General features: G+C 33.5%; 1 protein-coding gene across 1 annotated transcript; it reads left to right on the forward strand.

The window, feature by feature from the left end:
* Positions 1-2,799: 2,799 nt before the first annotated feature.
* On the forward strand, positions 2,800-23,323 carry LOC143918988 (A disintegrin and metalloproteinase with thrombospondin motifs 1-like). Its single transcript, XM_077441136.1, has 17 exons — positions 2,800-3,694; positions 3,963-4,102; positions 4,177-4,348; positions 6,806-6,971; positions 7,049-7,201; positions 7,340-7,453; positions 9,172-9,304; positions 10,652-10,812; positions 12,439-12,608; positions 12,681-12,802; positions 14,017-14,149; positions 14,354-14,543; positions 14,702-14,840; positions 20,474-20,727; positions 20,799-20,912; positions 22,659-22,785; positions 22,854-23,323. Exons 1-17 carry the CDS (start codon positions 2,848-2,850, stop codon positions 23,091-23,093), a joined length of 3,375 nt encoding a protein of 1,124 aa, XP_077297262.1. The 5' UTR covers positions 2,800-2,847; the 3' UTR covers positions 23,094-23,323.

Consider the following 23,323-nt stretch of genomic DNA (forward strand, 5'->3'; position numbering starts at 1 on the left):
GTGAATTCAATGTTTAAAGATGTTGAATGATTGTGGGATGATTTGTTTTAATTTCTATGAATATTAAAATTTCGATTTAAAAAAGTATTCTATCGACATCATTATGTATTTTGAGATTTTGTTGAAATTTCAATTAATACATTTTCAATATACACGCAAACTTAATTCGTGCACAATTTTAATTCAGTAATAGATAGTTTATTTTTATTTATTTTTAATAATTAAAATAAGGCGAATTTTATTTATTTACGTTAATTAATATAAACCTTTGAAAGCAACGTAGGGTTAGATTTCAGCCAATTTAATAACATATATTATATTTAAAAAATCACTAGCTTCCTCTTGAATTTTTTAATTCTTGAAATTTAACTTTACCCAAAGTTTTGGAATAAATATATAATGGTATATAATCAAAATGAATTTTACGAATTAACATCGCTTTTTTGCAAAAAGTTTTGCACATTTTTTAAAAGTATAAGTTTAACATCCCCTTTTGAATACAGTGTTTATAATATTGTACAATTCCACTTATTCGTATTCTGTACGAAATGTTTTAATCATAAATAATAAGAGCTCTCAAATTTCAATACTGAAGCTCCGTTATGAATTTCTTCGCGTAAACGAGAAATTTATAGATAGAATATCGGTCTCTGGAATTGGATATCCTTATTGAAAATAATATTTTACATAAATTTCAAGCACCACGAAATTTATCATATCAGTTTGATCAAGTGACTTTTTGCAAAAGAGCATAATAAAAATGAATAAGTCAAGCGATGGCTTAAATGTTCATGCTTTCAAGGGCCCAATTATGAAGTAAGGTCTCATAAAAAGGTGATAAATAACTTTAAATATTCGAAAATAATAAAAAAAAAACATTAGATAGAATTTTTGAATTGTAAAGAAATTCATAGATTTAATCGCACTCATCGATGCGGACTTGTAAACAAAATGGCCGTTTTCGTTTCATTTGATATTTATTATTATAAATAAATTATACACCTATACCGTCATAGGGTTAGCTTCAGACTGTCTTAGCTCTCATTTGGATCAATAATTGTAATTAATATTATTTATGATAAATAAAAAAAAAACATTTTGTTGAGCTCATGACAAGTCTGACGTTAATGCTTGACAAATGTAGTGCACAATCATTATTTATATAATTTTTATCATTACTTTTACGTACAAAATTTACGAACAACATATTAAAATTATTTCTTGTATTATATAATACGTATATAGAAAATGCGATTCGTTTGTATAAAAAATAAAATTTTATCTATGAAACATTTGTTTTTTTTTGTTTAAACATTAAGTTCCTATTAAAATATTTATAAATAAGAGTATATTAAAAGGAGAAATGTTATGCAGCAGAGTTACGCATTAAGTCCGAACGTTTTTCCCAAAGGTTTGTAAATAAATAAGATATGACCTCATGAATCTTTGACAGCACTCGAGAGTTTAATCTTTGAGAAACAGATGTTTCTTATACCACATATAGAAATTGAAGTTTCAGCCTGCAACCGGCTACAGTTGAATTTTATTTTATTCAATACTAGTGAGGCTACCCGGCTTCGCTCGGTAAATAGAAATGCTGTCCAGTAGTGAGAATACTGTCGAACCATGAAACAAATCTTCATTTGTTTGTTTATTGATAATTTTTGATTTTTAAATGCTTTTTATTATTACGAAATTAAGTTCACAATACATCTTATATCTATTTTAATAGCTACTGATCTACTGATCATTTTCTATTTTACAATTTAATTTAATTTGGTTAGTAATCATAGTATTATATTATTCTAATGTTAATGTACTGCATAATAGGAAAAAGAGCTCAAAAACCTATTTATTTGAATCAAAATAAAATTATATTATTTAACGACCGACCAATCACAAACATATTTGACCAATTCAGCCAATCAGAAACGACTTTGACGACAGCCAATCAGAAACGAATTACAGACGCCGTTTGGGTTTTATACATACATATAAGATAGGGGTGCTACCCGGCTTCGCTCGGTAAATGGAAATGCAGTCTAGTTGTGAGAATACCATCGAACCATGAAATAAATCTTCATTTGTTTTTTTTTATTTAATTTATTTGAATCGAAATAAAATTGCATTATTTAACGACCAGCCAATCACAAACGTATTTGACCAATCCAACCAATCAGAAACGATTTTGACAACCGCCAATCAGAAACGATTTTGACGACAGCCAATCAGAAACGAATTACATACGCCGTTTCGGTTTAATATATAAAATACACAAATCAATACCAATTCAATTGAAGCTTCAACTACGATACAACTACAAAGAAGATAAGAAGATACGTAAAATATTTTATTAATTTTTGAACTTTTATTTGAATTAAAGAAAAATAAAAAAAAAAACTATAAATTTTCGATCTTCTATTGTTTCATATTGAAGTGTTAATACAAGCTAATTTGAAGTCTGATGAACATATATACATTTAATACAAGCAAGAAGAACAGATTCTACAAATTATGTTTTAATAAGAGGTTAGTTCAATGCTTCAATATTTCAATACATATGTACATATGTAGAGGTGATCTCGAGGCAACTTAATTTCAATTAATTTTCTGGTTTGAATTAAAGCATCATCGCACTTGCCACTGACGTACTGGTTAGTGCTAGCGCGTATTAGTCACGGTTTTAATTACTTTTGTTTATTAAAGCCAAGAGTGAACAGCGACCTTCTTTATTTACTCAATTCAGTTGGTAGCCACTTAAATACACATCTCATCCATGCAATGAACCGAAACGTTTTCAGTTGGAGCTTCGCTCTCAATGTTTACGCTGCGTGTTTAGTGCTAGAAATGCATTCAAAGCACTTTATAATTGATACAATTTGCCTGTTGGCAACTTTGCGTGTGTGCCGTGCTTCCGAAGACCAATTTTACTTTGTGAACAATGTCGATGAAACGTTCGACAACGTGCTTGTACAACCCAAACTCCTCAAAAACTTCAATCAACAGCACCAAAAAGAACGAGCTAAGAGAGCAGTTCCTTTTGACGACGCAGAAGAAGACATCAGGCTCAAATTATTCTCACCGACTGTTACCTCTTTGGAAGTGGGCAATTGGATCTTGCTATTAGAAAAAAATAGTTTCATATCATTCGGGCAGGAATTTGAAGAAGTGTGGGTGTCGAATGATGTCGACTCCAAAAGTAAACCTTCAAACGATTGTAATTTTTTTAAAGGAACTGTTTTATACGAGCCCGATTCGAAGGCAGTGATGACAGTTTGCGATGGGAGATATTATTATGGATTTTTTACCACTGGTGGTGTATCTTATTTCGTTGAACCCACAACTCACCCAGTCGACGGTCATATTGTATACAAAGCAAGACGCATTTCTGAAGAAAATGTCAAAATTCCAGACGAGATAAAACGCGGTAGATCCAAAAGGTGTACGAATTGCGAGGAGCCTGAGAAGTTCAATTTGACGGGCGATACATTTTTGGAAGACGTCAATTATAATTTCACCGATGAGGATTCCGTCGATGATGCAAAAGTCGATGAACCAAAGGAATTAAACGAAAAAAGTGATGAAGTATATGAAGTTGTACACGAAGAGTCAGTCGTACGAAAGATTAAGAAATACGACGAAGATGACGTAGGTTATTTTGCAGATGTTGCCTGGGAGGTTAGACCGTATCCTTGTAAGTTTTTTTTTATTTAAATTATATAACACGTAAAAATTGTACTTTATATATATTGTAAGTGGATTTGCGTAGTAAGTTAGAATTTTATGACGTTCGAAGTTTCTCATTGAATTAATCCTATAGCTCGCTTGTAAGAAGATTAGCTCTTAAGTCTAATAGCATACGTACAGATGCATGTATGTACATATGTATGTATGTAGTTTGTAATGAATTGAGTGCAGCTGCAATACTTGCATTAAGTACACGAGTTGAATTGAAATTTTAGCTAAACCGAGCACTGGTTCTAAAACTAATCCGTACAAAAAGGAACGTTGGTTAGAGTTGGCTCTGGCTGTTGATTATACCGTGATCAATTTTCATGGAAAAGAAAAGATAAAAAAGTACATCTTGGCTTTAATGAACATCGTAAGTTTTTTTATAAATCGTTTTCATTGAATGTGTGTAATTTCAATCAAAGAAATAATTAAAGGTAATTTCAGGTGAGCGTGATTTACAAAGATGCGTCTCTGGATGCTAATTTGCATTTGGTTTTGGCACGTTTGATTTTTTACAACGATAAAAATGATTCTAAAATATACGAAGGTAATGCGAAGAAGTCTCTGGAAGCTGTCAATCGATGGAATTACAAATTGATTGGAAAATTGCCATCAGGTTGTAGAAATGTTATTTTTTATACATAATGAATTGAATTGGGAATATTAAGAGAAATGATATAGCAATGTATAATATTAAAACTATTTTGACATCGAATTACTTTAATAATGTAAATAAATAAGCAGCTCGTATGCTGCAGTTTCAAATGAAGCATTCAGTATTTATGTAGATATAAATTTGAAAACGTAGCTTTAACGATCACTTTGAATCAAATTTTTTTCTTAACCATTAAAGGTTCGTTTATACCAGCATAGCTCAAGCCGGGAACTGCACGTAAACGACATTACGAAAAATATTCCTTAGTACATTCCATATATACACATTCATATATTCCGTAATGTGCATGTGACGTATGCGAAACAGCAGCAACTGATACGATCTATTCATATTATACAGAAGTACATGTTACCAAAATGTATCAAGCAGAATTTTATTGTGGAAATATTCACGCTTGACGTGTCGTCATAGTGGCGAGTGCACCCGTACTACCGAAAGAGTTGCCATGTGCTTTTGAATATAATCTTAAGCATTATATTATGACAATATTTACTTGACGATATGACGCAAGCAATATTTCGCCATATAATCGCGCTCTTTAATGTATATGTAAGCTGATTTTACCTTGCACGCATTCAAAACAAGCATGAACGTGCTGAAATCGAGCGATGCTGTATAGTATGAGTAGAATTTGTCTTTTCCGTGCAGTGTTTTGCCGAGCTGTTGACGTGCACCGCTGGATAATACATATATGTACATACATATGTATGTATGTAGATATGTATAAATGGACTTTAAAATTTTGATACATTTTATGGACAGTTTGGTTAATTATCTTAGGTTATAGATTAATAGGTTACTCTGAATATCGATTTCAATTTTGTTTGTCGAAATATCTTAACTGACTAATAAGAATCATATTATTACCTTCCTACTATCCACTCAACTGAAATTTGATGTTAAAATTTTTTACAAATAGCAACTTGATCCGTATATTGTTTATTTTACTATGACTATATAATAATAACCATTTTAAAATAGGTTAACTATTATGTAAGATTAACTATGTAGCGTAGCTGTATAGTATGAATAGAAGTAGTCTTTTCTGTGTAGTTTTTTGCCGAGCTATTGCCATGGAGTGCTGGATAATATGAACGATATTGTGCATTATTTTTATAGAATATAAAAAAAAAGTTGTAAAAATAGGCCACAGTATATTATAGCTACATATACGAGTATGTTAAAATATGTAAGATAAATTTTTCTATATTATATTGATGTAAAGATTAAAAATTAACGTAGGTAAGACCAAACTAATGTTCAATAGTTATTGCATGCCTGATAGCATTTTATTGAATGATAAAATAGTGGAAGTAGTAAATAATTAATTATTTATATTTAGGTCAAATAATAGACATAACCGGTAGTAAAGAAGAATAAATAAAGAGATGTATGAAATGAGGATGGAGTGTATTTGGATGAATGAATGTTGATTTTAAATCAAAAATGCCACTCTGCCTGAAGAAAAAGGTCTTCAATCAATGAGTTTTGCCAGTGCTGACTAGACACCGGATAGTCACAGTGCTATCCATTGTTCCATTGTTGTAAATCCTTGTAAAAAAGGTTCGGCAAACCTTTAACAATGCATTTACAACCTTTGAACAATACGCGGCACCTTCTGGGTCCGGTGTCTAGTGATGACGTACGGATGTGAAACTTGGACATTGAACGCCAAAACACTACAAAAAGTCCAATGCACTTAAAGAAGTATGGGACGCTGTATGCTCGGCATAGCGAGGAAAGACAGGAAGCGGAATACGTGGGTGAGAAATATGACAAGGTTAGTGGACATACTGGATATATTAAATAGATTGAAATTGCAATTGAAAGGCTACGTGGCTAGAAGAATGGACGAAAGGTGGACAAAATAAGTGCTAGAATGGTACCCGAGAGAATGCAAAAGGGTAAAAGGAAGACCGCATGGAAGATGGGTAGACGAAATTAGGAATATGTGAGAGTTGCGCAAAACAGACACGAGTGGAACTGTGTTGGAGAGGCCTTTATCCTTTATAGGCCTTTATATGAGATGCATGAGAGTTTCCCAAAACAGAGACGAATGGAAGCGTCTTGGAGAGGCCTTCATCCAGCAGTGGATAGTGAGTAGCTGTAGATGATGAAATTGATGTACATAATTGTGTAGTATGTAATATCTTAAATAGATAAACATGTATTTTCAACAAATGGGGTTCAATTTAATAATTCACAGAACTTGCGTAGTTGCGATCTTAAAAGGGTTGAAATATGTTGAGAAAGTAGGTCAGGCATTATCATCTTAGCATAAAGGACCAGATTAACCCTGGGGGCAGAGAGTGTGCGCGCAACTTAGAACGCAAGTCGACTTTGGGGTTTATATCATAACACACTTAATGAACGTACTATGTATAATTGAAATTTCAGACGAAAAACCTCATGACGTAGCCGTTTGGCTGACCAGAGAATACCTAGGGGGGCCCTCGGGCTATGCCCCCGTAGCCGGAGTTTGCGATAGGGCTCGCAGCACAGCCCTTAACAAAGACGAAGGCCTGGCCAGCGCCTTTATCATAGCTCACGAAGTTGCTCATGTGTAATTACAATATAGTGAATATTACTTACCACTGGGGGGGGATCTCTGATGTATGTACATTAACTGATTTATTATAGACTAGGTTTGACACACGATGGTGATTCGAAAGCCGGAAATTCCTGTAACGATAACGTGCAACATGGTACTGTAATGGCGCCCACAGTCACAGCCACATTTCACAGATTCGCTTGGTCGCCCTGTTCCAAGAAAGAATTCCACAAACTCATCAAGTAATCTAGCGTTAATTTATCGTTGGAAAATAATATGAATAAAAAACTGTATCGCGATTATTAGCATTCAAATATATTCATGGATGCAAAGTTATGTGCATGAATTTATGTATTATTTGAATGTTTCTCGTTTCGTAGGCGATGGACGTGTTTGTTGAATCCACCGAGGGGCAAAAATCATATCGTTTTGGATGCGGGAATCACCCACACTTTCACCATGGACGAACAGTGTCGTATGGAATATGGAGATGGGTATGTTTTCATTTATCAATTATTAATTCGAGAGACCAGTGGCGTAGCTAGGAAATTCGAGCCCTCATTCGCAATTTACAAGCACCCCTCCCCTTAACGGGATTTTTTAAAATATGACATGTAATAATTCAAATTGTTTGTTGATACATATTTACATAGTATAATAATAACGACAAAAAATAAATTTAACTTAGCTCACCGATTTTAAAAACTCGTTTTTATCGATTTATAGCTTGAAATGTTTTGTGATTAGTCTTATGGATATATTTCCAATTAAATTTTTTTTTAATAATGGCGTGACGTGATTAATAATTTCACTTGAACCCAAATAAGTTTTATGGTCTGCAACGATATATATATATATATATATATATATATATATATATATATATATATATATATATATATATATATATATATACATATATATATGTACATATTTAAGTCTAAATAAACCTTTTCACATTTCTGCGTAGTAAAGTAAAGGATAAGCAATTTATTATTTTATATATAGTGTGAGACTCGAGTAATTTTTATTAATTTCAAAATTTTTCAGTTGGATAATGTTAAAATATATCAAGTGTATATAAATAAATTTGGACCCCCTGTCAAGCTGGGCCCTCGTGCTTTGCATGACTTTGTTATTACGTAGCTACGCCACTGTGAGAAACAATGGTTTTGGGAGGCTATATAACCGTCTACAATACTAACAATGAATTATATGTAGTTGTGTAAAAAACCGCAAAAGCCAAAAACATGTTTTTAGGTTCATATCTCATGAATTACATAGAGTGAACCAGCAAAAATCATTATCATATTCGAATTCAGTGGGTCAAATACATAAAGATTGAATAGTCTCCGTTCTATACATAGATCCATTATTTGAAAGAAATAAAGGTGCAAACACACTTTTTTTAAGATATATATATATATATATATATATATATATATATATATATATATATATATATATATATATATATAATTTCTGCGTATGTAAAAAAATAACGCTAGCACGCCTGATCTATGCCAGGCCAAAACTCACTTCCTTCAGTGATATATTATCTCTTTCAGAAACGAAATAATAAGATCGTACAAATTAACAATGTCATAAGACAAGCCCATTCAAAGCTGGAGTCTACCTAGTCACGCCATGCCGTACAATTCTGCGTATCTCAGCCTTAACTCACACAACTGACATCACAATTTCTTGATTCTATTTTATGAAATGTAAAAATAATATTACGTATACATATGTATATACAAATGTATAGTATGTATGTAAATATGTAGTTATTATATTATTATTCACGTGGATCGTTTTTGCGAGACTATTATACGTCGATATATAGCAATCATATATTTTCCCTGTTTTATGTATGAATTTGAAAATGTACATATATATATGTATGTATTTATGTATGTACAATAAGTAAAGCAATTGAGTGAACAACACTTACACCGAAATTTCAAACGAGCAACACTAAACCGTCTCTAATTAGAATTCGCAATAATTAGTTCAGTAGAAAGGTTGTATACATTTAGGTATAATGTATGTACATACATACAAACATATATAAAACAAAGCACACACACACCCGTACAAAGTTCCTATAAATACCCACACCATGTTTGAACTTTGACGTTTATGTACAATGTATCGTATTAAATTCACCCGATATCACTTTGCAATACATTTCTAACACCGCATATTACAGGTATTCCTCGTGCAAGAGTCTACCCTTGATAGAGCCGTGTACGCACTTATGGTGTGGCCATGAAAATTCATCCCTTTATTGTATCACGAAGAAGGGTCCGCCCGTGGAAGGAACTCAGTGCGGATTCGACAAGGTTCGTATATTTTATATGGAAAACTTCGCAAATAAAAATCCACCGGAAGCCATTAGAAACGGTCGCAAAGCTCGTGACGTCACATCCTATTCGTTGCCGGTTTTATTTTATTTTTATTTATTTGTTGTTACACGAAGCTCTTCGTCGTATAAAACGAGCGAGACACGTGCCCCCATTAGTAGCTATGTATATATTATACATCTGTACATTTGATACGCGAATTTCACTCTCGGGAAATGTACATAAATGTTTTGTTTATATGAACTTCAATTTAGAAAGTGGGGTAATTCTATTCTATAATAATATATTGTAACATTTGCTTTGTTGTTAAAAAATTATAAATCGAATTTCTGATTCATCATCATTTGCTGCCATTCACCATCCACTTCAGGATGAAGGCCTCTCTAAGCACGCTTCCATTCGTTTCAATTTTGCGCAACCCTCATCTATCTCACCTCATAAATTTTTCTAATTTTGCCCATCCGTCTTCCTTGCGGCTTTCTTTTTGCCCTTTTACATTCTCTCGGGTACCATTCCAGCACTTATTTCATGCGTTCTTCTAGCAACGTGACTCACCCGTTGCCATTTCAATTTCTTTACAGTCATTATTATACCAACCACCTTTTTCATACTTCTAGTTATGTCGTGTATATAAACTTCCACACTTATTTGGGTGTATTGGACTTCGTGTAGTATTTTGGATTTCATCACTAGTAAAACACATTGATAGAATATCTTTTTCTTCAGGGAAAGTATTATTTTTGATTTAAAAACGACGTTCATTCACTCAATTTCAGTCCATTCCAATTTCATACGTCTTCGTAACAGTTCCCTCACTCTGCTAAAAAAAAATCCGCAAGCCACTTTGCTGGACGTCAAGCGTCCAGTTAAAAATCTGTGTTTTATGTTGAAATAATGCAAAATCTGCGAGTTTAGTTATTATAATCGACTATAAAAATCATTTTATCGTGTATTAAACGTCAAATAATATAAGATAACAAAATAATGGCTGAAGCAGAGACATCATTCTAAGGTGGATATCGTTCTCACACTGACCGTTGAGCGCGCTGCGTACTGAATTCCCCCTCTCTATCTCGCATATCTGAGCCGCGTGTACAAAGAGCTTTCTCCAAAATAATTATTTCTGTTGATATTGATCAATGTTTTATATCGTAATGACATAATTTAAATCATAGAGATTTTGTTTAGGAATACATAAAATATATTTGGAGAAATAAAATAAAATATAAGTCTTGGTCACTCGCTATCCACCACAGTGCTAATCATTAAAATATTAAGATTAGGTTTTCAAGTAACAAGTATTGAGTGGTACTAATTTATTTTTAGTGGTGCATGGATGGTTATTGTCAATCGATTGATGGGGGTTTATACGAAAGTAAAGACAAACCACGTGATGGTGGTTGGAGTTCTTGGAGCTCTTGGAGTGATTGCTCTCGTACTTGCGGCTATGGAGTGAAGAGACGATCCAGACGTTGTGATAATCCCGAGTAAGTTCACTTATAAATAAAGATATCCATTATTTTTGAAGACATGATAAATTGATATTTGTGGAAATCTTTGTTTTGCTTTAATTCTCGTATCTCAATTTAAATTTAAATTCGAATTGTCGAGAATGATTCTTATTGGTTAATAGAATCTGCGATAAATAGTAGTGATAGTGCATCGAGTATTTTATAGAAATTGTTTGATTGAAATGTATGTAATTGAGACATTAATTGGTTGTAAATAAAAGAAAATACGTGGTTTGAACGTTGATCATATGAAAATTCCAACACCGATACTACCGACACCGACTCTACCGGTTTTTGGTACGGTACTGCCGGTAGTACAAAATATACTACCGGTAGTACCAAAGTATAAAATTTCTGTTTTGTATTAGCTGAATTATTTTGAATTTAGAAGAAAACGTTGTATCGGTTTGTGTTTATGGATTAGTCCAGTGGTCGGCAACCTTTTGGGAAACTGGGAAATTATTTCAGTGTTAAAAATTTATTAGTCGAAGAACGGGTCAACACTCAACATCCTTTGGACCTGCTATTGAAAGGAACCGCTAATAGTATCACAAAATTTAAATAAAAAAATAAGTATGCCGAAAATATTGTACTTATAACTAGAGTACGGACTCAAAGCGCGCAGCTCATTGTTCAATTGTTGTAAATGCTTTGTAAAAAAGGTTCGGCAAACCTTTAACAATGCATTTACAACATTTGAACAATGAAACGGCACGCTGGTTATCCGGGCTTTACTTATAACTATTGGCCGGATCCACAGTGCGCCGTTTATTGTACAATTGTTGTAAAAGGTTCACCTAACCTTTTTTTTTGTACTCTAGCTTTGTAAATATAGCCAAACCACCCCGATTCCTGGAAAAAGCACTGTGTCTATCCGCAGTCTACTTATAGCTGAGACCATTTCCAAATACATATATTAATTATAACTTTTAACAATGTGAAGCCTCTTCACCTTTCAATTTATCCGCAAACACTTTTTTCACTTCACAATTATTTGAATACTAAATTCCTTCCACAAAAAAAATCTCCAAATTGGAAGTACGTAAAATTTTATTTACTTTTTTTGTCACTCGTTGATCGCTTATTTTTACGGTGCAGAAAAACTCAAGTAATTGATAAAATTAAGAGATTACAATAATGAATGATTTACCGACAATTTACCCATAGTTAATGAATTAATATTTTTTTGATAATTAATTGAATTCATTGCACCAATTGCTTAAATTAATTAATACCGGTAATACCGATAGTGTTTTTCGGTAGTAAAGGTAGTGATAAATTTTGGTATTTTTGTAATTCCTAATCATATATAATATACTAGAGACAGATGTATCCTTGGAATAACAATTGGTGATTGAAACAATATTTCATATGTGAGAAAAATCAAAGGGAGAGCGAATGAAACAGTTGAATTGTTTGTAAAAAAATTACAAACAACTTTAGTGAAGAAAGAAGTTAGTGAATAGAATAATGATTGGAAGTCACATAAAGTTATGTACATAAATATGTAGTGTTGAATGTTTACATGTACATAAATAATGGATGAAGTTTGTACAAAATAGACAAGAGCGTTTGTAGTTACGTTCGATATACATATTTAAGACCAGAATGGGGTGGAGCTGACTGCGAAGGTGACAGTGAAGAGTTGAAGTTATGTAAAACCAAGAAAAAGTGTTGGGAATCCCCGCTCTCCGACGTTAGAGCTAACATCTGCTCAAAGTTCACGTCCAACTACGATTACGATGCTTGGCTACCATATGAATCTGACGAAGGTAAAATAGCGTGTAATGAATTATACAAGCATTGTTGAAAATTAAATAAATTTATTTTATCTGCTTTATTAGATGATATGAAATGTCAAGTGAGTTGCATCTACTGGGATACGGGAGAAGTCATGAGAACTGGAGAAACGCTCCCGGACGGCGTACCGTGCTCTTATGACAATCAACATCACGTTTGCTTGAAGGTATTTTAGCAATTAATGTAAGAAGGTAAAATGGACCATTTATAAATATCTGAGTTTGAATGTTTACGGTTCAGAATTTTTGACAATTATTAGGATTTAAGGCTTCTTTGTAGATCCTTTCTTATAAATTGGGATAAATATACATAGATTCGACCTACTCTGATGACCATCATTCCGATTTCCAAACAGAATTACAAATATCCAGAAACATTTTAATGCCTTTGTCATCCAATCTATTGAAAAACTCGGCTTGAATTCCGTCTTTTACAGGTGACTTGTGATCTTTTATCTTTCTGTTGGAATTCTCCACTGCTTGAAGGATAATGTCAGGTTCATCTGGGGTCAAAACCCTGTATATTCCGTGATGCTGGCATCATTGTACGATTCTGCGCAGTATTCTTTCCATTTGTTAATTACCTTATCGATCTCATTTATTGTAGTACCCCTTTCATCATCGATGGTCCATGTTTTAGAGTCAATTGTATGATTGCTGTTCGGCTTTCGATATCTTCACATACTGTGTTAATATGTCAGCTTTTGTCCATTGTGCAGCTTTTTTGTATTATTCAATTCAATTCAGAATATCTGAATCTTTCCTCCTGGATGTTTATGCTTAGTTTTTTAAGTTGTTTCCTTTTTTCAATTAATTTCCAGGTTTCATCAGAGATCCATTGTCTTCGTTTTTGGGGCTGTTTCCTTTGACCTTTAGCTTCATTGGTGCTTATTAGTTCTTTAGTTGGGATCATATATCTTCCGGATCATTAAAATTAACACTATTATTATTTCCAATGCTATCTGTGAACTTTGGAGCGCCAGTTGAAAATTTTGTTTGGATTTTTTGCAAAATGTCTTCCGTTGGTGAAATTAACTTTTCAGCAACATCACGTGAATTCTTCTTTAATTTTAGCTTCATTTCTGCAACGAGAAGTTGATGATCAGATCCACATTCGGCCCCTGGAAATGATTTTACGTTATGAATTAATGATCTCCATCTTTTATTGACCATGTTGTAATCGATTTGGTTCCTATATTTATCGCCCGGTGGATATCACCGGGTGTATAATCTGTGAATATGATTTTTGAACCATGTGTTTATAATAATCCGTTCATTGTCTGTGCAGAAATGTGTCCCCTTTATTTTATGACTATGTAAGTTTTTGAATTACTATTTGACATACATATGTATATAACTTTCGTTTTTATGTGTGTTTCAGGGAAAATGTCATAAGCTCGGTTGCGACGGTCTGGAAAATTCCACATTAGTGGAGGACTCGTGCGGGGATTGCGGGGGATCCGGCCGATCTTGCGACAACAGCAACTTCGTCTTCCGGAAAATTCTCAAAAAAGGTCATTTTCTTTGTGAGAAATTTTGTTGAAAAAAGCAGCAGAAACTGATTTTTCCACGAACTTTTCCAATGAAATGTTTCATATTTACATATTTAAATACATACATACATTTTATTATATTATATGAACATTGTATTATCAGAAATTCTAATTTTCTTTTGTTTAATTAAAAAATAAAAATATTGAATTTATGGTTGATTTCAGATATGACGCGTTTGATAGTTTTGCGTCAATTTTCGCGAAGCATTTCGATGAAAATATCTCTGCCCTCGATGGAGTCGAATCAGATTTTAGTCGACTCTACGTTTCATCTCGCATTTAAGGATAAGTCTAAAAAAATATACAGAATGATGGCCAAAGAGTCGAATACTGCCGCTCAAGCTCTGCGACGCAGGTGAGTCGGTTTTAAAATTGAATTATGTACATTATTCAATCGCTATATGTAACTAAAATAGGTAGGATCGAAAGCAATCGAATCGTAAAGTAGAGCTTTGCACGCGACAAGCGGTGTGAATAGAGTCGTAAAGTTCTGAGAATTGGTTTATGTGACAGGCCCGAGTCGCTGAACACGATTAGGGTTGCCGAGGAGTCGTCTGTGGTGCTCGGGGGTGCTTCTTTGAAAGGAGGCAGATCGCCAGGGATACTTACTTTGAGAGCCGTTGGACCACTTAACACCGATATCATAGTTTTGGTGAGATTTTCTTTCAATTAAGTTTACCTATACATATCATCATCATCATCATCTACAGCCGCTCATCATCCACTACTGAATGAAAGCCAATCCAACACGCTTCCACTCGTCTCTATTCTGCACAACTCTCATCTATCTCACTCCACACATTTTCCTTATTTCGTCTACCCATCTGCCCTGCGGTTTTCATTTTACCATTTTTCATTCTCTCGGGTGCCATTCTAGCACTTCTTTTATCCACCTTTCGTCCATTCTTCTAGCCACGTGGCCCACCCATTGCCATTTCAATCTATTCACTATATCCACTACTCTTGTCATACTTCTTAGCCGCGTATTCCGTTTCCTATCTTTCCTCGTTATGCCATGCATAGAGCGTGCTTTTTTGAGTGCATTGGACTTTATGTATATGTAGAATCTTGACGTTCAATGTCCAAGTTTCGCATCCATACGTCATCACTGGAAAAACGTATTGATCGAATTTATTTTTCTTCATGCTAATACATACACATGTCATTGACTAATTACACTGTTCGACACGAAAAATGGTTCAGCGACAAGATATGACTTTTCTTATAGATCTATGCCCAGTAAACATGAATCTGGTAATAAAAATGTTGATTAGCTCGAGATTCGGAGATATATGTGTTTTTTAAATCGCGCGATTTTTCTATATTTCGGTGTTGTTCGGTCGATGTCTCAAAATCTGTCAATTTCCTGTTCAAAATGAATATTGGAATCTATAGTCGGGTATTTTATCTTTCATTTTTAGTACTTTTCAGCTTTCAAATATCTCTAAGTAGTCGTCCAGTTTAAATCAAAAGTCAAAAGTACGTATTTTCATTTGGGATTTTTTCCCACTGTTAATACTATTTTATATTGAGCTTTTTCTATTGAAACATGTTTATTGAGATATTGTTCTTGCTAAAATATTTTTTGTTTTCGTTTAAAAGGGTTAATTGGAAGTGTGCTGAATTTTAAATCAAAATTGCGAGCTAAACGCTCGTACTAGTATTTACTCGTATTTACACGAATCTGAATTGAATTAATAAGGGTAATATATTAAATTGTCTTTATATGAGATTTAAATAAAATTCCACTTAAAAAAATCATATTTTGACTATTCTTGTGGATTAATAACAAAAATTCTATTGATATCTAGCTTACCTCGATAAAATAAACGATGCTGGGTACTTGAACTAAGTACATTTATATATGTATGTATGTATGAATGTGTGATTAAATTAAGGGAGGATTTGGAAAATTTCAAAGGAAAATGTATAGATGTATGTATGTATGTAGATTCGTTTTCGATTTGGGTTCACGCAAATGGGAATTTTCAATGGAAAAGCTCGAAAAGGGAAATCTATGTATGTAGTTTCGAATAGTATTGTTCGATGTATGAGTATATGCGTATGTATGCAGTGGTTTTATATATGTAAAAAGGAATTGAGGATATGTCATTACTTAGGAATAAAAGTTAATATATGTATGTATACAGGTATGTATGTATACTATGAAGATACGGAGAGTGGAAAATTCATTTTAATTGAATGATTTACTTGCATATGTACATACATATATTTTTTTTAATTCATGTGATTTATAATTTAGGTTTGATGATTAAATGTACATACATAGTATGTTGGGACGAAATTATTTTTTGAACGAATGAGAATTTTGTAAATGTGTGTCGCATTGGGTTATACATATATATGGGATTAGTTCAATCCCTTCTTTATTATCCTTTCAAAGGTATAGGAATCAGATAGGCGAACGGTTTTCAATTTCAAGTCTGACGATTTTAGTCCTGAAATAAAAACCTCATTGTTAGCCAAATGCGTACTTCGTATTAAAGCCGTTGTTTGTACCAATTTCACTCCACCGTTTTTATATTCAATTTCCTTAAAACATTCAAATACTTACCGAAATGAAAATTTTTATTCTATATAATGTATATGTGAGTAGTCATACGATAATAACGAAATTTTTGTATTCAATATGTACTTAGAATAAAACAAATGAATCATTTTAAAATTTCGTTATAATTTTATTTTGTTTTTTATTATGATTTTTTTTGTTTGTAAAGCTTCAAATATTCGATTAACAATTTTCAAAACATGAATGTGCATATATTTTGAAACGTTCGATGAAATTTAGATTATGCAACATTGCCCGAGAGCTAGGGGATGCTATTTCCCCAACTATCGATTATATTGCATCCGGTGGAGGCTGGAATGTGGGAGTTTGAGAGATGCACGAGCTAGTTCTTGTTGCACATGCACACCCTTGGGGTTATTTGCGGAAACGATATATTCCATTAGATGGCACAGCAAATGCTCGGGACATCCTCACCACTAAACATACCGGCACATACACTTAATTGTCAGGGATAGCATCCCATACTGCTCTAGGGCAAAAATATGTATGTACTAGAGTGGTTCTCACTTTGACAAAAATCAATTTTTGTGTGTATAATTAAATACATATGAATTTTGTAAAAATAGTGTCATAATTAGTTTTTTTTGTTTAATTTTGGGGCACATACATAGAATGATCTCTAGTTACTCAGTTTAGAGGGCTGGATACTCGAAACCTTAATTTTGTTGCCGTTCCTTTCTTCGATATTGAGTGAATGCGACAATATATATATATTGAGTGAATGCGACAGTTGCGCCTCGACCAGATAATACCTATTTTAAATCGACAAAATCGAGGTTTCGTATTCCCCAGTTTACTTCTCCGGAACTGGACCAATTTAAAAAAAAAATCATCATCAGTATGAGAAAGATATTTTTCGTGTTTCTATTTTCGTATTTTTTAAAAAATTAACCGTTAAATTAGCATGCTAGACTCTTTTCGTGGGTGTAAAAACGAGGCGATTTTATAGATGTTTGGTGGGTCCTAGCTCCTATAAAAAAAAAATAATAAAAAAAATAAAAAAAATTGAAATATGCCTATGGTGGATATCCATAGCATATTAAAAAATAATTTCTTTAATACCATAATTGAGGAAGGGAGAAGTCTAATACGTTTGTATGGACAATGCGCTGGTGTCCAGCCCTCTTAATAACCTCGATTAGGTCGGTAAGAAGATGTTCAATAAATTACATACATACATAGAATATATAATCAGTCATTGACTGCTATTTGTCAAAAAAATACTAATCAAAATAGAGAATTTACCTATCATAGGCGTACTCATATTTCTGAATTTTCAGAAAAGTAAATTTAATTTATTCTCATATTAGAATTAACAAAAAAAAAATTAAAAAAAAACATCAAACGAGAGCGATCATTTTCTTTGAAATGCTCAACAAAATGACACATTTGTAGCTCATTTTTAAAAATTATTAAGTTTATTCTCTGTACATACACATCTACAGCCTCTCACCATCCACTGCTGGATAAAGTCCTCTTAAACACGCTTCCATTCGTATCTGTTTCGCGCAAATCTCATCCATCTCACCTCACACATTTTCCTAATTTCGTCTACCCATCTTCTCTGCGGTCTTCCTTTTACCCTTTTGAATTCTTCTTTAGTCCACCTTTCGTCCATTCTTCTAGCCACGTGGCCCGCCCATTGCCATTTCTATCTCTTTACTCTATCCACTATGTCCGCTACCCTTTTCATACTTCTCACCCACGTTTTCTGCCTCCTAAAAGAACACGAATAGAAAATGTGCGAGTTTTAACATATGTATATACTTGTATTATATAATATTTAGTGAAATGCATTGCATATTGTATGTTTGATATTATAAAATATTATATAAATACACGATTTTCAATGTTTGTATTTGTATGTTACAGTCGAAGTGTATTTTCAGTTAATATATATTCCAAATTGCGTTTTAGGTCATTCATATTCGAATACAATTCAACTAGTAAATTATATCTCTACAAGCGCAAATAAATTTTCAATAATGTGCGCCAGTTGTAATTAAGCCTGCCAGATTTATTGATTTCCAAACGATTTTAATTGCACCCCCCCTTCCGTGTACCTTCCGTGTACCATCCGAAATCGTATGTGTTCATTTGCTTGAATGAATCTTTTTTATATTTTACAAAAGATTTGGGCGCTGTGGCCTTTTAGTCTTATGAAATAAATCTAATATATAATTTCGAAAGAGACTATATATTAGTATGTATGAAGAGCTGAAAACCAGACTGGTACAAGTGATATTTAAAAAAAATCTGGTTTAAGTGCTAAAATAATAGCATATACATATGAAATGCTATTATTTTAGCACTTAAACCAGGTTTTTTTAAAAAGTCACCTATACCAGTCTGGTTTTCAGCCCGTCGTATGTAACATTCGTTGGTTGGTTGGGTGGGAACATTTGATTTTTTTATTAAATTGACTCTCACGGACAAACAAAAATATATACTCTTTCGAAATTATATGTATACCAGAATCCGAAGAGAAATCGGGTAGGGCTTCGCCCTCTAGGGCTACGCCCTCGAAGGCAACAGCACATTCGATTTATTTATTTTTTTATTCATAGGCGCCGATTCGATTTTTTTTCGATTCAAAGGATTCAAAGTCCCCGGGGGTGAAGCCTTCGAGGGTGCAGCCTTCGAGGGCGTAGCCCTAGAGGGCGAAGCCCTACCCGATTTCTCTTCGAATTCTGGTATACATATAATTTCGATAGAGTATATATTTTTGTTTGTTCGTGAGAGTCAATTTAATAAAAAAATCAAATGAAACTATTAATTAAATTTAATAAAATGTTTACTATTAGATTAAACATGTTTAAGCATTTTTTACGAGCCTCATATCAGCTTGCTTTCGCTTTTACGTCTGACAAAATTTGGGTTTGATATCCACACTCTTCCGATCGTTTTCAAACTTTGCCATTTTGCTCGGTTTGGTCATCAATATTTTGTATTTTCGTAATTGCGGGGGGGTTGGTTTTTTCTGGTCAATAAACAGTTATCTAAAACCTGGATATTTGGCTATCCTGGCTATCCTGGACGCACAAAGGACGCAGGGATCCGCGACCTGAAACCGGGACAGTCGAAGTGTATTTTCAGTTGTAATAATATCCAACTGGCCTTTTAGTTCATTCATATTCGAATACAATTCAAAAAGTAAATTATACATATATCTACAAGCGCAAATACACTTTCAACAGTTTGCGCCAGTTTTAATATAACAGTTGAGTTTTGACAGCTATGTTTATACGTGTGCTTTAGAATTCAATACTGCGATAATATTTGCTAGCTATTACGAATAAACGTAACGAGTATCGTATTACGATAACTCTAAGAATGTGTTCAAAACAACTCATTTTACTAGTCTAATGACGTTTTCACGAAAAAATAACCTCTCCATCTAACTTGGTACCAATTTATAGTTACCATACAACTATATTTTCAGTTGTAATATATTTTCACCAGTTGGAATATACATAATTCGCCATATGAATCAACTTACGTGGGTTAGATGGAATATATTCCGACTAGTCGAAATGAATTATAGCTGCAAGATACACTTCAACTGTAACATTGTACATATATAATAGTACATAAATATATGTATTTAATCCTCATATTAGTTGTATTCCAAGTTTTTAATTGATTGAAGTGAGTTGAATTATTAAACATATATAAGAGCATTGATGTAATTACAGATTTCAGCGCCGATAGAGCACATGCAAAGCGTCGAAGTTGGAGTACAATTAAATTACACGTTGCCATTTGGCTCTGGGTTGAACGCAAGAGCATCCGGTAGATACATATGGATTCCAGGAGAATGCCAGTGTGACGGTCGTCCCAAAGGACACGTCTGCATCGACAAATTGTGGCATAATCGTACAGTCGATCCAAGCAGGTGTTCATACGAAACCAAATCGAAATTGGACACTCCCGAATGCAAACCGGCAAAGTGAGTAAAAATATGGCAATACTACATATTTAAAGTGCAATACTACTTTTACACTTGCATGTTATTTGCAGTTGCGAGTTCCATTGGATTGTCGGTGAGTGGGAACATTGCTCTGCAACTTGTGGAAACAACGGTACATCTCATCGACAAATTTATTGTGTTCCAACGTCGATAGACAACAAAACGTTAGTAAAATCTACTGTAATATTGTTGCGTAGAGGTGGGTGGAGGATCCATGTAAAAGGCCAAAGTCGTGTCACGGCATTTATTGATGATTAAGGAGATACACGCACTGGCAGTGCTCCGTCTAGAATGTCCTGATATCGCCTAAGTACCACCTTATAAGGGGTGGGTCTCTCAGGGCATCTTTAACGCCCGGTTTGTTTACCTATTGTTATGGTCACGTACTAGATGTGCCACGGAAGTCGGTCCCACGCGACCACTGTTAGTTCTAAGAACTCCACGGGAATGCGACCGAGTACCGCTATCGCCGCTAAGTGCATTCGGGGGAGATAATCCTCGAAACCAATTATAACGGTCACACAGTCTCTGGGTTGCTACTCCGATTGCACTTACTCGGCCTAATACGAGTGTACGTAACAATATATTAAATGAATTTTTGTCCACTGTGCAAATCTGCGGTTTATAATTATTTAGACCCATCAAATCTAAGGAGTTACGAAGCTAAGTGCAAAGCTTTAAACGGTTGATAGCTCATATCATTTAGAACATTTTGAGCCACACATACCTCAGTTAAAAGTCTTAGGGCGAAATCACACAGGAAAGAACGGCACGTTATGTGCTTGGCTCACCACTGTGGGGGTTCTCCTACATTTCTTCAAATATGGGATACACCGTTATAGATCACTGTCAAGAAAGGATATATACAAGGATAAAATTTTATCGAAAATGCTCCAGGGGGTGAGTTTGGGACGATGTGTGTTGGGCGTGCCATGAATATGTGCAAGGCATGTCACATTTTTTTCGCATGTTTAAAAGTATCAAAAAAAAAACCAATGTGCCGCGTTCCTTCCTGTGTGATTTCACCCCTACGGTTTTTTTTTAATTTAATTTTTAAAGTTTTTTACTAAAAGCACCAAAATCTCACAGTTAATTGCTAATACTGCCTAAGTTAAAAAAATCTAGATTTTCAGCAATATCATTTACAGGAAATAGAGTTTCAAAACTGGAAAGCCTATTTTGTAACATTGTACATAGATCGGAGATAAGTCAATATAAGTTTTGAAAAACTACGTTCACCATTTGGTACAGTTTCAGGTAGTGTCATCAAATTTCGCATAGCAACTCAAATGTTCGGAGACAATTCTTGTAAACCATGATGTTTTATAAAATTTAATAGAACCGACTGTATTTGTAATTTCGCTGTGATTATAGCTTTTTTAAAACAGTTCTCTCTATAATTATTCAAAAATAAACAACATTTCCGCACATTTGGAGATATACATATATTTTACTTGAAAAGTAAATAACATTTATTTGAAAAAGAAGATCGTACCAAACAATTAATGAAACAAGAAAGCTGAAATCTTTTAATTGTTCCACTAATGTGGTTGCTTCACGAGCTACACTTGCTATTTTCGCTTCCCATCGTATGTTATTATGATAATAAGGAATTATTTAAGGAATACACGTGATGATAAGGAATTATTTAAGGATTACACGTGATGAATCTTACAGCGATATATTGAAGTTGAAAATATTGTAAACAATCTTTGGAGAATACCAAAATTGGAACCCCCCTTTAAATATTATGTTCAAATGCTAAATGAGTTATCAACTAAATGATATGGGCTATCAACCGTTTAAGGCTTTGCACTTAGCTTCATAACACTCTGTATATAAGGTATCTCACATGTAAAATAAATAATTACTATATAAGTATATAAATATTTCATTTACAATATGTATAGATTGATTGAAAAGCCTTGGATTCATATGGTGGAACCGGACAAGTGTAGCAAAAATACACCTGAACAAGAGAAACATTGCAACAGATTTTCTTGTCCTGCTTATTGGGTTGAAGAAAAATGGTCACCGGTATGTTAAATATTAAACCTTATACCTATTATTACGTTTTATGTATTATAAATGATTGTAATTTGTAGTGTTCGGCTACTTGTGGTCATGGAATTTCGGTGAGACCTTTGAAGTGTGGGACCGAAGACAATGATGATCGTGTGTGTGGCTCACGTCCAGCATCCAGATGGAGATCTTGCAATGTTCGTTGTGATCGTCGACCATGCTACAGAGATCGCAGTCCTTATTGCACTTTGAAAATCATTACTAAGTATTGCATTCTGCCTGAATTTGAAAAGTTGTGCTGTGAATCGTGTGCCAATGAGTGAATTAATTATATACATATGTAGTATATTCATTTTTATGTTGCTTTAAAATATTTAGAATAAAACAAAAAAATGTATACGGTATTTAAAATTATTTATTTGTGATGATTCGATTATAACAGACTCGATACAAATCATTGTTACATTTTGAAGAAGAAAATGTTCTAATTAATAATAAAAAAATGAAAGATGAAATACTACAAAATATTAAAAAGCGCAGTAAAATCATAACC

The sequence above is a fragment of the Arctopsyche grandis genome, chromosome 11 (assembly GCF_051622035.1).
Source record: "Arctopsyche grandis isolate Sample6627 chromosome 11, ASM5162203v2, whole genome shotgun sequence".
In the NCBI taxonomy this organism is placed as follows: domain Eukaryota; kingdom Metazoa; phylum Arthropoda; class Insecta; order Trichoptera; family Hydropsychidae; genus Arctopsyche; species Arctopsyche grandis.

What these genes read in the sequence shown, in the direction of transcription:
- LOC143918988 (XM_077441136.1), top strand. Translation starts at nt 2,848, where the DNA reads ATGCATTCAAAGCACTTTATAATTGATACAATTTGCCTGTTGGCAACT. An exon ending in GGAGGTTAGACCGTATCCTT is followed by an intron (nt 3,695 to 3,962) that starts GTAAGTTTTTTT and finishes TTGAAATTTTAG; the next exon opens with CTAAACCGAGCACTGGTTCT. An exon ending in ACGTCGATAGACAACAAAAC is followed by an intron (nt 20,913 to 22,658) that starts GTTAGTAAAATC and finishes CAATATGTATAG; the next exon opens with ATTGATTGAAAAGCCTTGGA.